Source organism: Vespula pensylvanica, chromosome 11 (assembly GCF_014466175.1).
Source record: "Vespula pensylvanica isolate Volc-1 chromosome 11, ASM1446617v1, whole genome shotgun sequence".
Lineage (NCBI taxonomy): Eukaryota > Metazoa > Arthropoda > Insecta > Hymenoptera > Vespidae > Vespula > Vespula pensylvanica.
In genome coordinates this window covers 3,948,633-3,963,801 of record NC_057695.1, presented here as the reverse complement: position 1 = coordinate 3,963,801, position 15,169 = coordinate 3,948,633, and the positions used below count along the sequence as shown (strand labels likewise).

Below are 15,169 nucleotides of genomic sequence, written 5' to 3'. Positions count from 1 at the left end.
ATGTTTTAGCGAATCTACTATTGTTTAATTATTATACATCAGAATTCAGAAGAAAACTAGTTGGATAATCAATACTGATATCATGCACGTTTCGAGCATAAGATGGTGAACTTAAAAGATGAATTGATTATTTAACAAACATCTGAGTAATTAGAAGAACGATTGAAATGACATTTTTTTTTTTTTTTGATAACTCGATCCTACTTTTTTCACGAAAATCGATATTCATCGTGTTGGAAGAAATGAATGTCGAACGTCAGCTGGCCGGTGAAATACCCGACGAAGAAACTTGTAGATTATTATCGTATCAGAAGGGAAACCTGATAAAAAGTTAACAACAAATAGATTTCAAACTGAAAAGATTAAACTCTGCTAGTTAAGTCAGTTTGACTCATTAAATGATACAGCGTTGCAAGCCTAATGAAATAACTTTCTCCAATCTTTTTATTTTTTTTTAAGCAGCGATAAAGTTTGCTATGACTTGAAACAATAAATGAGCTAATTAAAAGTGGGTATTACTTAAAAGTGGGTATTTCTTCTTGATCGAGACACCAAAATATCCTATTTAAAATCCTATCAAACACAGTGATTATTTTAAATGATTACGCGAATAAGTTCTAACATCGTTTTGATTGTTAATGAAAGTTTCAAAATTTATGAGCTCTCTAGTCAACTCAGCTGAATTATAAGATTTGAAAAATAAAAGAGATGTTTGAAACTGAGGAGGAAGTAATCGGAATAAAAGAAATATTTTTCTGATGCTCTTTCTGTTATTATTTAAAAATAACGAGAAGCCTAGGAACATCGAGGAGAAGAGGGAGGCGTCTGCGCATTGCTAAGAAGGTTCTATCCTGAAAACTCTCTCTGGTGGCAGAGAGAGCTCATCGAGTTTGACCGAACGACAGTATGCGGTCCGCCAGCACGCGATGCGGTTGCTATCGTATAATGAACGTCGCTTTTTTCAGCAATGTTTCGAATAATCAAGCTCGATAAAAGAAATTATTAAAAAATTTAACTAAAAATCCAAGGAAGATACCATAAGTTTTTCGTACGTTTGAGTTTGAGTTTTTGAAAACGCGATGTTTAAAAATCGTTGGCTTATATAAATATTTTTTAAGCGATTTAAGTGACTACAAAGCTCGTCGTTGTTTTATTTCTAACAAAAGGAACGCGATCAGATGAGAACCGTATGTGAAATTGTGTGTGACATTCGTGCGACTGGACATGACGAGCTTGAAAATAATTCTAAAGCGTAATTTCGTGCGTAAATACATAGATAATTGAAATTTTGGACACGTCCTCGATATTCAAAATAGTGAAATAATTGATTGAAATTGTTACAACAAAAGAATTGCTGAAAATGAAGCGGAAATATAATATATATATATAAGGAGGATATGGTACGTCCATTTGTATATACATATACTCAATTTGTAGAAAATTATAATATAAAAAGAAACTTGCATTATATCACGATTAACGTATTAACACCGTGGAATTAAAGCGGTTATAAAACTAAATTAAAAGACATTCTTTCGCAATTTTTAAAGAAATTAATTTCATACTCGCGAAATTCTCAAAGTGATAATGCAATTAATTTAAAAAAATAAACACACAGATAAAAAAAGGCATGTTGTACTAGCGATGCGTTTTCCCAAAGGTCTCTGACAAATCTAAAAACAATTTGAAATACGTCGAGGAGAGAACTTCACGGTTGGAAAACTTTACGATCGAGTTTTCAACGAGTTCTACAAAAGAATTTTCAGGGAGGCTTCTTGAATAAAAAAGACATTGTCGAGCTGCTTTCTCCCAGCATATAATAATTTAACATTTCACCATAAAAATTAGTTCAGTATTCTCGCGTAAAGTATGTAAAAAATTTTCAGAGAAACAATTTATGTTTTGTACATTAATTATTATCACACATAAACAAAATGAAAATTGGTGAAAGCTTTCGATGTCATCGCAACTGCTATGAAATGTTGATAATTGCATTATCACAAACATCTTTTGCATAATACTCTCAGGGATTTAATTGTGGGATATAAACTCGTCGGACAATCCCATGAGACTTTTTCTTAAGATAAAAATTCTTAGAGAAAAAATCCACAGGACTCTTGAGCGAGAACAATTTCGAAATCTCGTTCGTTTATTTGTTACTAAAGTTAAAGTTTTAATTATTTTAATAAAAATTATGATACTACAACGGATTTTACTCAAAAGATAGTTCCCTTATTATATATATAAATTATTATCCACGTCTGCAGGCTCATGTGCGATGAAATAAAACTCAATTGAAATATTTCATTATTTTATCTCACGATCTTCCGACCCATAAAATGTCATTGATAACGTTTGTTAAAATAGCGAATTAATTTTACAGAGGCTTCTTGTTTTATAGAGATCGTTTATATTTCTTGCACGAACTGTACGGATGATTGGTCGATCCCAACGCATTGCTAAATAAAAAAATGGATGGATGGATTTTCATATTACGTTTCTGATCCTTGTATGACATGATATAACATAAAGCAACTTTTAAAAGTTAAATCGAAAGTGAACGTATCGTATAAAAAATAGTAATTCACCCTTCATTACTTTTGAATTCAATTGGCAGTTTATTTTACTTATTATATATATTATAATGATTGAGAAATGATATATCTATACAAGTTGACGATGATCGCATAAAGCCTGTCACGTTATGAAATATTAAATCACGTATTAAGGGTAGCGTGTCCGTTCCACACGTTTCACATTGAACAAGTTTCTACATATGCATAATTAATTGCTTTAAACCGCATGAATACGCTAACACAAAACGATCTTCTTCCACATAATTTCATAACTATTTGATAGTATATGACACCTGTACGGTTAAATTAACGTCCGTTTAATGAAACAAAAATGTCTATTGAAAAAAAAAAGAGAGAGAGAGAAAGAGAAAGAAAGTTTGTTTAATAACGTGTAATATTCGAAAATGTAGTCCTCGCATTAATTAATTAATAAAGTATAAAAAATTAGAAAGATTTTATATCATCTAGGTGAGATGTTTTTCTTTGCCAGATAATAAAAAATTCTGCGCGCCTTCTCTTTCTCGTTTTTTTTTTTCTCTTTTATTCTATTCTACCATTCTCCTTTTCTAACTGTCTCGCGTCCTATTCTACTTCTTTTTTTATTCTCTCTCCTTTCTCACATATTTTCTCCCTTTCGAGACACATAAGAGCAATCATCAGAAAGAAAATGCAGCATATTTTCATTGGCGAGCGTCGGGAACGGAATGATGTTAATCTCCAAATACAATCACACCTCGTAACAAACTACTTATGATTTTGGCTAGCTTCCCAATAATTAAATACTTGAAAATGCTTTTTCTTTTGGATATTTCTTTTCCGTCAGAAACAGTTCGTGCTTTAAAGCATTTAATGCTTAAGGGTTTTCTACTGAACAAACTAAGATTGTCGAATACTTTTTTTTTATATGATATATAAAACGTCGATTGTAAATATACATTCGGCGTAGAATATTACAACATCGATATAATACATGTATATTGTATATCGTATTTAAATCGAAAAGCCTATACGCATAAATATTCAGAGAATATTAACATATTCATAAGCCACGTACCATCGGCTCCGATTATGCCACGAAACGTCCGTTTAAATCCCCAGTAAACGTTGGTCCCTCGTGCCTTGTCTTTATAAATTGTCCAAAATATTTTTTCAATACATTCATAAAACTATATGTAGATATTATTTTTATGCCAACTTCGTGAGAATGTCAAACAGTAGAATTTATTAAAATTGTCCAGACTTCTCTTTAATACATATCCTCGATAAGAAAGCAATGACGGAATTGTCGTTTGAAAAGATTCATAATCTTTTCATGGATTTTCTTACGGTCTGAATATGGATTCGAAGACAGTCAGATTGTTAGAGAATTGTCATTTCTTCTTTTTTTTTCTCTTTCTCTTTCTAAGTTCTCATTTTCTTAACTTTCCCTCTTCTTACTCTCTTGGGATACACATAGCATACATGATAACAGTTTATATGGTGCGGTAGGTCAAATGGTCGAGAGAAAAGTCTGTTCTAATATGAGACTTCGAACCTTCCACTTCTCTGTCAACCAAGTGCTTATCGAAAGTGTCACGTTCTAGTCCATTCTCTCCTAGTTTCAAGGACATTGAAATAAAACTATGGCAAACATCGAAATTGGCCAGATCGATTAAAAATTTTACTTCTCTGGAATAAGAAGATGTATAAAGTCGCGCTAATTGAATAGATCCTAATTATAAATTAATTATGTCTAATTTGATAAGTAAGGACTATTTGCATTTACCGTTAAACGCAACAAATTGATAATCTATCTCGTTTACTCGAGCATTAATGTACGGTAGACTGAAAACGGCTTGACCAGTAGTAGACAATATCCTTTGGTGTAGCATATATCTATGCATTGTAGAAGGCGTGAATACGGATCTGTATGTCTAGCTCTCGAATCGACAGAATGCGGATCAAAGGTATTGTCCAAATCCCGCAACTAGTGTGTCATGTTACGAGCTCTTTCAAAAGTCTCTATAGCAAGAAGTTCGTCATTGAGAAGTGGATCGAGGATGCTGGAACAGTTCCCTTCTCGAAATCGATAGTATTCTTTGCCTCTTTTCCCTCTCGTTCTATCTTCCTTCTTTTCTGTCTGTCTGTCTGTCTGTCTGTCTCTCTCTCTCTTTTTCTGCAAATATAATATTGCTTACGTAAAATAGGCCGACTAATATTACTTTCCAGTGTTATCACACAAATATAATTTTTTTCACAAGATTGTTTCCTCATCTATCAAAATATATCCATCTATATTAACTTTATTTTTTATTTTCAATATTCTTTTTTTAAAATACTCTTTACTATCGTAACATGTTTGTGAAGAAACACGAACTTTATTTTCTCATTATTAAAAATTTCGCATTGTTAAGCAACGAAATTGATGTATATAACATCAAGCATTAAATTCATTGCTCGACGCAACTATCGCTTTTTTCAAATAAATTTAAATAACCACGTTATAAAATTTAGCATCAAAATGAAAAAGCAATTGAGATCTTATTCTTAAGAAAGTTTACATCTTTTTAACTTAAACTTTTTCCTATAAATAACTCACATCTTTAATACTAACCAAAAGTCGTTCTTTTCTATCCTCGTTGTTTTAATAATTGTAAATATTAATTAAATACTTTGTTACTTTGAATTGTTCGTATTAATATTCAAACAGTGATACAAAGAGTAAGGAAATAATAAAAAAAGTCATTTCGGTAAAACTTTACAGGCGAATTTATCCGAGTAATATGACGGCAATAAAAATGAGCCATAAATTATCGCTCGGCTTACGTTAAGAAAAAATTATCAGCATTTTCACTATTAATATTTTTACATTCATTTTTGTAAGTTAGAGAGCAAAGAGGAAAAAAATGCAAGAAGATAATTCAATTCATCTTTTCTTTCTAATGATATCTTTTATGAATATAACAAAGAAGCTAAAATAAAACTAGACTTATCAATGATTATATACAAAACTAATGGCGAAGTGAACAAACACGAATAAGGTCGAGTTTCGTATAAAATGAATAAAGCGTAATCAAACAAAAAATTAAATAATTTTTGATGAATTTAACAAAGTTGCAGTCTAAAGTTGTAGTTAGTTAGTCGAGCGATCGGAGTAGTTGCGTAGATGGCTTAGCGAGAGGTTTACATTCAGAGAAGTTAACGTCCATCGTGGCTTTCTGTTTTTAGACGATGAAAATCCAAGGGGCCAGTCCGAGTCGTCGAAAACACGACGACGACTGATTATGAAGTGCAGCCGCACGAGTCACCATTTCTCTCGTCACCTCCTGTCGTTTTCTCCCTCCGAGGCCCTTCATCTTCGTCACCTCCTGATCTTCCTTCTTATCGGTCTCACCTTCCTTCGTAGTGTCTTACCGTGTGACTACGAGAAATCGAGGCTATGTGAAAACGAACCGGAACAACTTCTAACGAACGAGGATATAGGATATCCCAGAAACGAAGCCAATAAAGAACAAGAACAGTGGACGGCTCAAATCGAAAAGGAGAACAAGCCCATCCTCAAATTTCCACGTCGATCGGAAGTTGGATATTCGAACGATGAATTGGCTCGATCTGACTTTATCCTTAATGACGACATTTTCATGAAAGATCTTTTAATAAAAGAGAATGGACTGAGTACGAGAAGACGGAAGAGAAGAAAGAAAAGTCGTACGTTCGTAAGCTCTTCTCGAAAGGGGGATCCATTCGTGGTCAATGACACGGATTCTCTCGTGATTCTTTGCGAGAACACAACCGTATGTGACTCGAGGAAAGAGAACGACACTAATCCGAGTCTTAATGGGACGTCTTTAAAATTTGTTACCGAGAACGTGAGTAAAGTCCTGGAGGAAGATGCACCATTCGTCGGTTTTGAAGGTTCGCAAAAGTTTCCCGTTAAAGTGACGCATAAACCACCGCTCGTTGTGCCGCAGCTCGAGAAATTCGATCGTCGTCATTTTCGTCCGCCAAAGGTTGACGTTCAAGAGCCGACGGAATCAACAACACCGATGGAACCACCCGATTTACCGAAGAGTCCGAGTAGAGACGTACCTCTAAGACGAAAAACGGAGGAGATCGAGAGTTCGACAATAAAAGAGACAGAAGAAGAGGAGAATATCTCTCAAACGTCTGAAATTTCATCAACGACGACAGATGCATTTTCGAAAGTGGAAACTGTTTCGACGATCGAATCTACGATATTCCCTGTTTCGACGTCAACAGGTGAAATCGAAACGGATCCTCTTCGTGAGAACATCGAACATGTTGTAAATGCCGAAGAGACGACAACGAAGAAAAAAGAGGAAGAGGATTCTGTGACGAATCCCAGTGTCTTGGAGAAAATAAATGTTACGATCTTGGGACTCTTCGAGATGACACAAGGACAAGCACCAAGATCGGAAGGACTTTGCGAATTGCAGGCTGCTAGACTGGCCGTCGATCGTGTCAACGAGATGAATATTCTACGAAAATTCCACCTGCATCTCATCCATAACGACACTAAGGTAGGATCACGCTTTAATTTATTTGGTTATTAATTTACTTAAAATATCGTATTTAAACTTTCATCAAAATGCATCAAATTTAAGCCAATACATTTCTCATGGCAAAATCCGAATATTCATGAGTTCGAACTAGCAATAATTTCCGTCCCGATAGACGTTGGATTCTCTAATTTATCTACTTCTACCAACGCAACGGTACTTTGCATATTCTTCGGTAACAATACATTGACCGATCATGAAATAGATCTGCACAATAGTCTCGCACAGAGCGATTCAAATACGATGCACGCCCATTCACTCGTGTACAATGGACGCTCGACATTGCTATGAGTTTCTCCTAGACGCTCCAACGAAACGAAAACCGCAACACCCTTTCTTTTCATTCCTTTTATATATATATACCAATACACATATAATATGTACATATATACATATATATGTTATATATGTAGATACGTAAGAAATAATAAAATCTTGTACATATTTCTATTATTATGAAATTTATTAATAATTTCGTAATTTGTACACATAACTTAACGTACAAGGATGTTGAACATCGCACAAAGCAATCAGCTGATCTTGATTTTATTATAGTTCTCGGAATTGTAGTTACATGGTTCGTAGTTTCGTACGCGTTTACTCTCAAAACAATTACCTATTAACGAGTTGTTCGCTCGAAGCCACTTTAATTATTCCACATTATTTATCATGTCTCTCATCGTCGAAACCTTCTACCTACGCAAGCTCGAAAAGACTACAATCGATAATTCTCAAACAGCGGATTAAATGAGTATAGATTTAAAAATCGACTGAGTTCGTATCAATGCTAATCGACGTGAAGAATATCAGGGAAGGAAATGATATAAAAGTAAACAGAAAAAACATTAATTATTCTCACATTCTTTATGGTTAAGATTAAAAAAATTTACTCGTATAATATGAAACAGAGAAATAATTTTTACGTAATTATGCTAGTTTCAATGTGTGAAATACTTTTGGTATGGTAACAAAAATAGGACAGGTAATCGGTAACAGTCGACTTTCATTTCGTGACATGATGGACATTCCGCGTACGAAAACTTTCAAAATCTGACAAAGAACAAAGTACGAACGTCAATTTTATTTTCAGCCGATCGGAACTTGTTGCACCCTCGAATTGTTCGGCCAAAAACGTTCGTCAAACGTCCGTGGAAAATTCGTTCTATTTTCCTCGCTATTTTTTCTTCTTTCTTTTCCCTCCAACCTGACAAACAATTGTCTTTTGAATTGTAATTCTTATTACATTGTAAAGCAATCCGATGGCCTTCACTGCCCGACCGAGATTCGTTTTTTTTGCATTATTGACAACTGCGAGTCAACTTATTGCACTCGTCTTTCATTTTTTCAATACTTGGCCTGTTGGAAAATTTTACCCAGTGGATTTTGTTTTAATACTCTCATCACCATAATTATCAGGCATTATTATTATTGCCATATTAATAGTTTTGCATTATAACAATACATTCGTTTCAGTTTATACGCTTTTATGCATACGACCATCGTAATAACATATTATAATTTTAAAGTGCTTGTATTGAAATGGATGTCATTTTGAAAATAATCAAATGATTTAATTGGAAAATCGTATTAGATAAATTTTATGTAAAATTTAGTGAAAATCGTCATAATTTGTGGAGAACTTCATACGGATTTGAAAAGTTCCATTTTAATGAAAAATTATAAAAAGCAAACAGTTTTCTCCACGATGATTGTGTAAGACATTCTCACCTAAGAAAACGACACGTACCCATCCTGTACAGTAATTATCACATAATTAATCTGCCACTTTTCCTTTTAATGAATGCAAACGTTTCTTTTCGCAAGTAATAAGCTCGCACGAGAATTACGAAAATTTCGCTTTCGAGAGGAACATTTAGCACAAATTAAAACGAAAGAATTATAACTTGTAGAATTTTTTTTTATTACATTGGATACATTACTGAAAGTAGCAGTCATAAATAAATGATATAAATACGTGACATATCAAGTGAAACAACTCTCGTACCAAACGCGCTTTCATCAGAATCACGATGTAAGCGTGGGATCAAAGGAATATTCCTCATCCCTTCGGCTAACTCAACGTTTAACGTCAGATTAATAATAAGAATCAATTTGGATGCTTAGAGAAACTCAATTAGACCTCTCTTTGAAGGTTTAACGAATTTAACTCTCCGTAAAATTTTCTAACTCCGATTTTGCAGGTACGAACATATTCATCTTCATTAAGGGAAATAAACGAATGAAGATAAAAATTTAATGTTTTCACGATAATTCCCTTAGTTCAACGCAGTTGCGCCGTGTCGACCCTTTCTCGAAGCCTCATTAAACGAGTAATCGAAGCACCACATGGCTTTTATATGCGTTTGTCCGAAGGAACTGTATATGTGTGAGCCGTTTACGTCAGTGGGACGAAGTATGCCACAGGGCATTCTGTAATTTAACCAATCCTCTGCCAACAAAGTCCATAAAAGCAACGCCTTATACGATTGAGAAAGCTTTTCGAATGTAACTAAATTGAAATTTGAGTTGCTTCTTTCGATAGTCGGAGAAAAGGTAGTCTCGCGGCAAACGTACACTACTCTCACCTTCAACTTCCTTTATTCTATTCTTTTATATATTCCTTTATATATCTATAATGGTATTGATATATCTCTACATCAATATCTATTCACCGAATATATTGTTGTCAAGAATAAAAATAGAATATTCAGGAAAATTCTTTGCAAGACATCGATCAAAATTTTGAAAATGAGACAAAATCATCGTTAGTAAGATAAACGGAGATTTTAAAAAAGGGGGAAGAGAAAATGGAATATTGAAGGAAAATTTCGTCCCACGAGCATAGAGATTGAAGTGGTTACTGTTTCGAAAAGTGAGTTATCGTGGAAAGCACAGTGCGTTCGGTATTATCTGATTAAGCTGGAGAAAAGTAAAAAGGTGAAAAAAATGAACGCGTACCTCTGGATATAACACAACGATGATAGATACATATTCTATTCTATTCTATTGATATATATGTATTTTCTTTTTATCAGTATTGATCTTCAGTAAAGAATACGGAGGATCATCCGATCCAGATGTTTCGCTCGTCCACAAGACGATTTTAAAGTTAACGACGGATGAGGATCCTGTATTCACCAGACACATCTGCATATTTTAATTAAATTAAAGCGTTCGCACGTGGGCGCATACTCCGTGAAAACGAAGCCAAACTAATTTGCACTTCTTCGTCGAGGACTCAAACCAATTCGAAAATTAGTTCGACAATTAATCGCGCGTAATTGGCCTTGCCAATTCTCCCAACGACAAAACGTAAATTATCTACATTCCCCATGAAGTATCTACAAATTAATAACGAAAGTAACTCGAAGAAAATCGAATGTGAGTTACGTACCAGCATACGAACTTTTTTCAAGTTCGGTCTTTTTCAAGCTCGCGATAGCAGCTTTCTCACCAAGTGGGAAAAAGCGCGTGATCGATGACACGGTTTTTCTTGACATACAAAACGCTTTTCCACTTCGTCGTCGTAGTTGCGTTTCGATGTTTTGCGCATATTTACATAACGTTGAAGCTCGTATTTTCTTTTAAAGACGTGGAAGATCAAAAGCGACCACGCTAGATTGTACTTTCTATTTAATGTATATACGTTTCATTTCCTCTTTTTTTCATGCAATATTTTCTTCCTCTAAAAAAATCGCTGACATACGATGTAATATCGCGTATCAAAGGGAAACTTGTAAGATATCACATTTCAGGGCTCATATCGATGCATCAACAAGTTCAACTGATGTATTAATATTTAATTAGTTAGTTCCACAAGTTCACGTCCGTCCGTAATTCGCCCGTGACGTGCTCAGAAAGTAATTAATCCTTCGTAATTTTACGACATCATAATCAGACGAAAGCTTGTAATAATCTAGGGTGGTCGGATTTTATGATTTATAAATCATTTAAATGTTATCACGCTGATTGTACAAGTTTTACCTGCGTAACCTTCGAAGCATTATTCTCAAATCGAAGATTAAATTAAAAGGGACAGCTTTCGCCTGTAACATTTCTCAGAAGAAGCATAAAATTTTGATTAATTGCCAATGGTTGTAGCGTCGACACGATTCATTTCGGATCATTTCTCTTCCTCTTTCTATCTCTCGCGCTTTCTCTTGTTATAGCAAACGTAAATCCTTAAAATCCTTAAGCCTCCCCATGTACCGGAGATCGCATCGTGTTCTTCACGGCATATGGAAAGACAGATTTATGAGATAATCGAACTTTCATCCGCCTCGAATTCATGCACTTATGTTAGCTATACTTATATCTAAGTGATTCTTATCGCGCTTGCGAGAGAAATTCTATCGTTTCTTTCACGTTGGAAATACTCGAGATCTTCGAGATAGGATTTGAATAATTAAATTTTTCCTCGGTATCTCGAGGTCTCGTTGAGCTTCCGCAGCAACGATACTTATACTTTTCTGTACAATGATACAAATTATTACGTCCTTGAATATAATTTTCCTGCAATCGTACAATCTCTCCTATCTGTTTTTAATGGAATTAAATCGTCTTTTGAAAAAGGCTCAAGCGTAAACGTTTCGAAATATTCAACTAAGAAGGGAAGAAAATCGAAAGTGTTCAAAGCGACAACCAGAGTGTAAAACTTATTTGTCACGTAGCTGCGTGAAAATATTTTCTCTAGGATTTCTACTAAAGGTAGAAATTTCGGAAGGGAACACTATGGTAACTTTCGTTGAACTTTCCGTCACTTATTGTTCTAAAAGCGAGTTGTGACTTCGTATTTTATAGCTGTATCGCTGATTAAATGCACAAAGTTCACTCGAGGAGTTGCAAATTGCAGTTACTGTCTAGAATCTGTAGTATCCTATCAGAAGGTATAATATAACGTGACAATAATTCGAAAGTATTCTATGAAAATGGCCAGTTAGAAATTCGATAAAAGCTTCCGTGATTACGGTAACTTCTTTGAAATTGGCAAAACTCCCTTCAATTTCGAAATCAGAGCCAATTTTGTACGATTACAACGCTTTGGATTCCCTCATTCGATCTTTGTGTGTGTGTACGCCATTTCCTCCCGTTTCTACGTTTCATCTGCCCCTCGCAATTATCTTCCAACGTAATACCTTTTACCATTCCAATGTTCGACCTGTCCTTCGTATTTTAGGAATTAGAAAACGCGTTTGTTCGACTGGATTAAACTTTCTTTTTTCTCTTTATTGAATCGAATGAAATTCGATACGATTTAAGCGATCGAAAAGAATTATTTTTCTTTCTTCGAAATCTTCATTGAAAACAAGTTGAAATATTCGAACGAGAATTGGTTATACGATACGAATATTAAAATTAATTTATACAGAACTAACGTAAAGCTTACAGAAGAGTTAAAATTTTTCAGGATAAAGTGAGAAATAATATAAGTATTTTAAAGGAAAGCATGGTAGAAACGTATATCGTGTCAGCCCGATAGAATTAAAAAACTCTCAAGTTAATAAGAGAAACTTCCACCGAGTTGTCTCGTCTTACATTTCAGAGAAACGAAACATTTCTTAGGATCTCATTATCGAGGTAATCCTATTTGCATTTTGACGGGAAACGTACGTGTCGTTCACACTTTCCTTTCATTTTTATATTATCTTCACGAATACAAGAAATATGTTATGTTTATAAATATGACAAAGAATCTATAATATTTGTTTACAAATCAAAATCTTGATACATATCCCCTGCACATATTGTTTGTGACATACTACAACGAACCATTATTGATTTTACAAGAGATTTCGAGTGACCAATAGCCTTAGGCAAATTGCTCGACTAAGATCGATTCTCAAATAAACGAGATTGCTCGTAGAAATTTCAATGTACTTACATATCTAGCAATAATATATATTACAAAGTTATTGTATCGTTTTATGTATGCACGATGCAAATACAAACTCATGAAAACCATACAATTGTCAATTATAAAATATTTAAAAGTTTTACAAAACAAGTCTAATTGTATTAACGCGAGAATATACGCAGAAAGTCTCTTAGTTAAAACGCCAACTTTTGCATTGTATTTCCCTCTTTCTCTCCTCTTTCTCCAGCTTTCGTCCTTTTTCTCTCTCAACGTCGATCATCGACTCCATTGTGATAATGAAGCGGAATCGAGGGAACTTGATTGAATTAGCAGCACACCATTTTCCACTGTCGCTTCTATCTTTGTTTCTCTTACAAATAGCTGTTTTCATAAATAGCTAGTTCTTATTATTGTTCAAGATAATACGGTGAAAAAAAAGCAAGAAGAAAAATTGAACAAGTTCTTTCGAAACTTTACAAATAAAAAAGTTAAGGATACCTAGATGTTGAGAATCGGTACTCGATTTCAGTTGAACGAAGATCGAGAGATGAATTTGATTACCTGATTAAAAATTTAAAAATTTAACTGCAAACTAATTTGAAAGTAAAAAATACCGGATCGATTTTACAACTGAATTTAATATTCGAACTTCCTTATGGAGTACTTAACCTGATTTTCGGTACATCGGTAATTCCCTCAAATTAGATTTAAAAAAGTCTTGAGGTCCTTTATCTCGGATATGGGGGAGTTTCGAACAATCCTATCACAGAACACAGGAATCTCTCCTCGTTTTCCGTTCTATTATCTCCCTCTTCTCCAAACACAAGGGCTTTTGCAAGACACGAAGGCAACCGGCCGAAGAAGAAAATGTTTTATCCAGCTGGCGTTTATCGCGCGACCTCGCCACATGACGTACGAGCGCGGCTTCATACGGCATCAGCATTTTACGAGGGAATCGGAGAGAAGCTTGAAAGAAATGGGCAAAATGGTGAACGAGGAACACCTTCGGAAAAAGAGATCAACATGAGGCCAGTACACCTGCTGGCTCAGCGCATCGATTCTTCTGAAATTTTCGCGATTTTTCCTCCGGTCATTTTCTCATCCTTCATCCTTTTCTCTCTTTTTAACCCTCTATACATCATTGTCGTTTTCCTTTTCCACATTCTGTATTCTCTATCTAGATATATCTAGGAGATATGAATTCTTTGTGAACTCAATCGACACTAACTTCAATTCTATGCATCATAGTTTCGAAAAGTTTTAGACAAGATAGGAGTAATATCTTTGAAATAGATCATATTCGTAAATTTTCATCAATAAAATAAATAATGCAAGCCTCATTGATACATCGAAGAAAGAACATTTTTCTAGACTTTTAATTTTCATGACTTGGATTTGGAGTATATCATCATTATGGATGTTATAAGAAAACGTTCTAAAAATCCGATACATCTACACCGCAGAAAAATGTATTTTTCATAGTTATCAAGCTTCCCGTCTTGTCACATGTTTTATTCCGAGGTTTACCGCGACGATTTAAAAATCTATTTCAACTTTCTTCCATTTTGCGATTTTCTCCTTCTCTACTTATTTCACTGTTTTCTCGGCTTGCATTGGTAACAATTTATCGGCAACAATTCGCAATCTGCTAAACGTCTTTCAGTTCTACTTGAAAAGTGTCGACAACACGCTTCCACTTTTTCTTCTTTTCTTTTTTAGCAAGTAATAACATCCACTCGACCGAACACAAATTGACTAGAAACTGTTACGAACTCACGGAGCGATAGTTTTTCCTCTAATTTTAAGTTTATGATTACAAAGTTGAATACACGTGCTAAATAATTCAAATTCGTATTTTGTAATAAAAAACGAACGCTATAATCGAAATAATATTCACAATTTTCTTCTTGCTTTTATGTCACTCTTAAAAAACTCTCAATGTTAAGGAAAGCATCACGTTCCAACTTCCAATTTCCTACATGGAACTTGCATCTCCATAATCTCGTAAATATGTTGCTCCTTATTTCAAATAATGGACGAAAGATCTTCTCCAACTTCACTTTTTCTTTGGCTTGAATTCTCGATATCATCGGTAGTACTGAGGATGTACTTCTTTAGCAAGTATTCTCCTAACATATACATAGATATCTCTACATTTATCACGCTGCGAAAAAAAAGAG

General features: G+C 34.3%; 1 protein-coding gene across 1 annotated transcript in view; it reads left to right on the top strand.

Annotated features, from left to right (window-relative positions):
• The first annotated feature begins 895 nt into the window (after positions 1–895).
• Positions 896–15,169, top strand: part of LOC122633201 (gamma-aminobutyric acid type B receptor subunit 2) — a 40,761-nt gene continuing 26,487 nt past the window's right edge. Inside the window, exons 1-2 of the mRNA XM_043820845.1 lie at positions 896–1,400; positions 5,784–7,096. Of these exons, the coding sequence (XP_043676780.1) occupies positions 5,840–7,096 (1,257 nt within the window). The 5' untranslated portion in view covers positions 896–1,400; positions 5,784–5,839. The remainder of the gene's footprint in view (positions 1,401–5,783; positions 7,097–15,169) is intronic.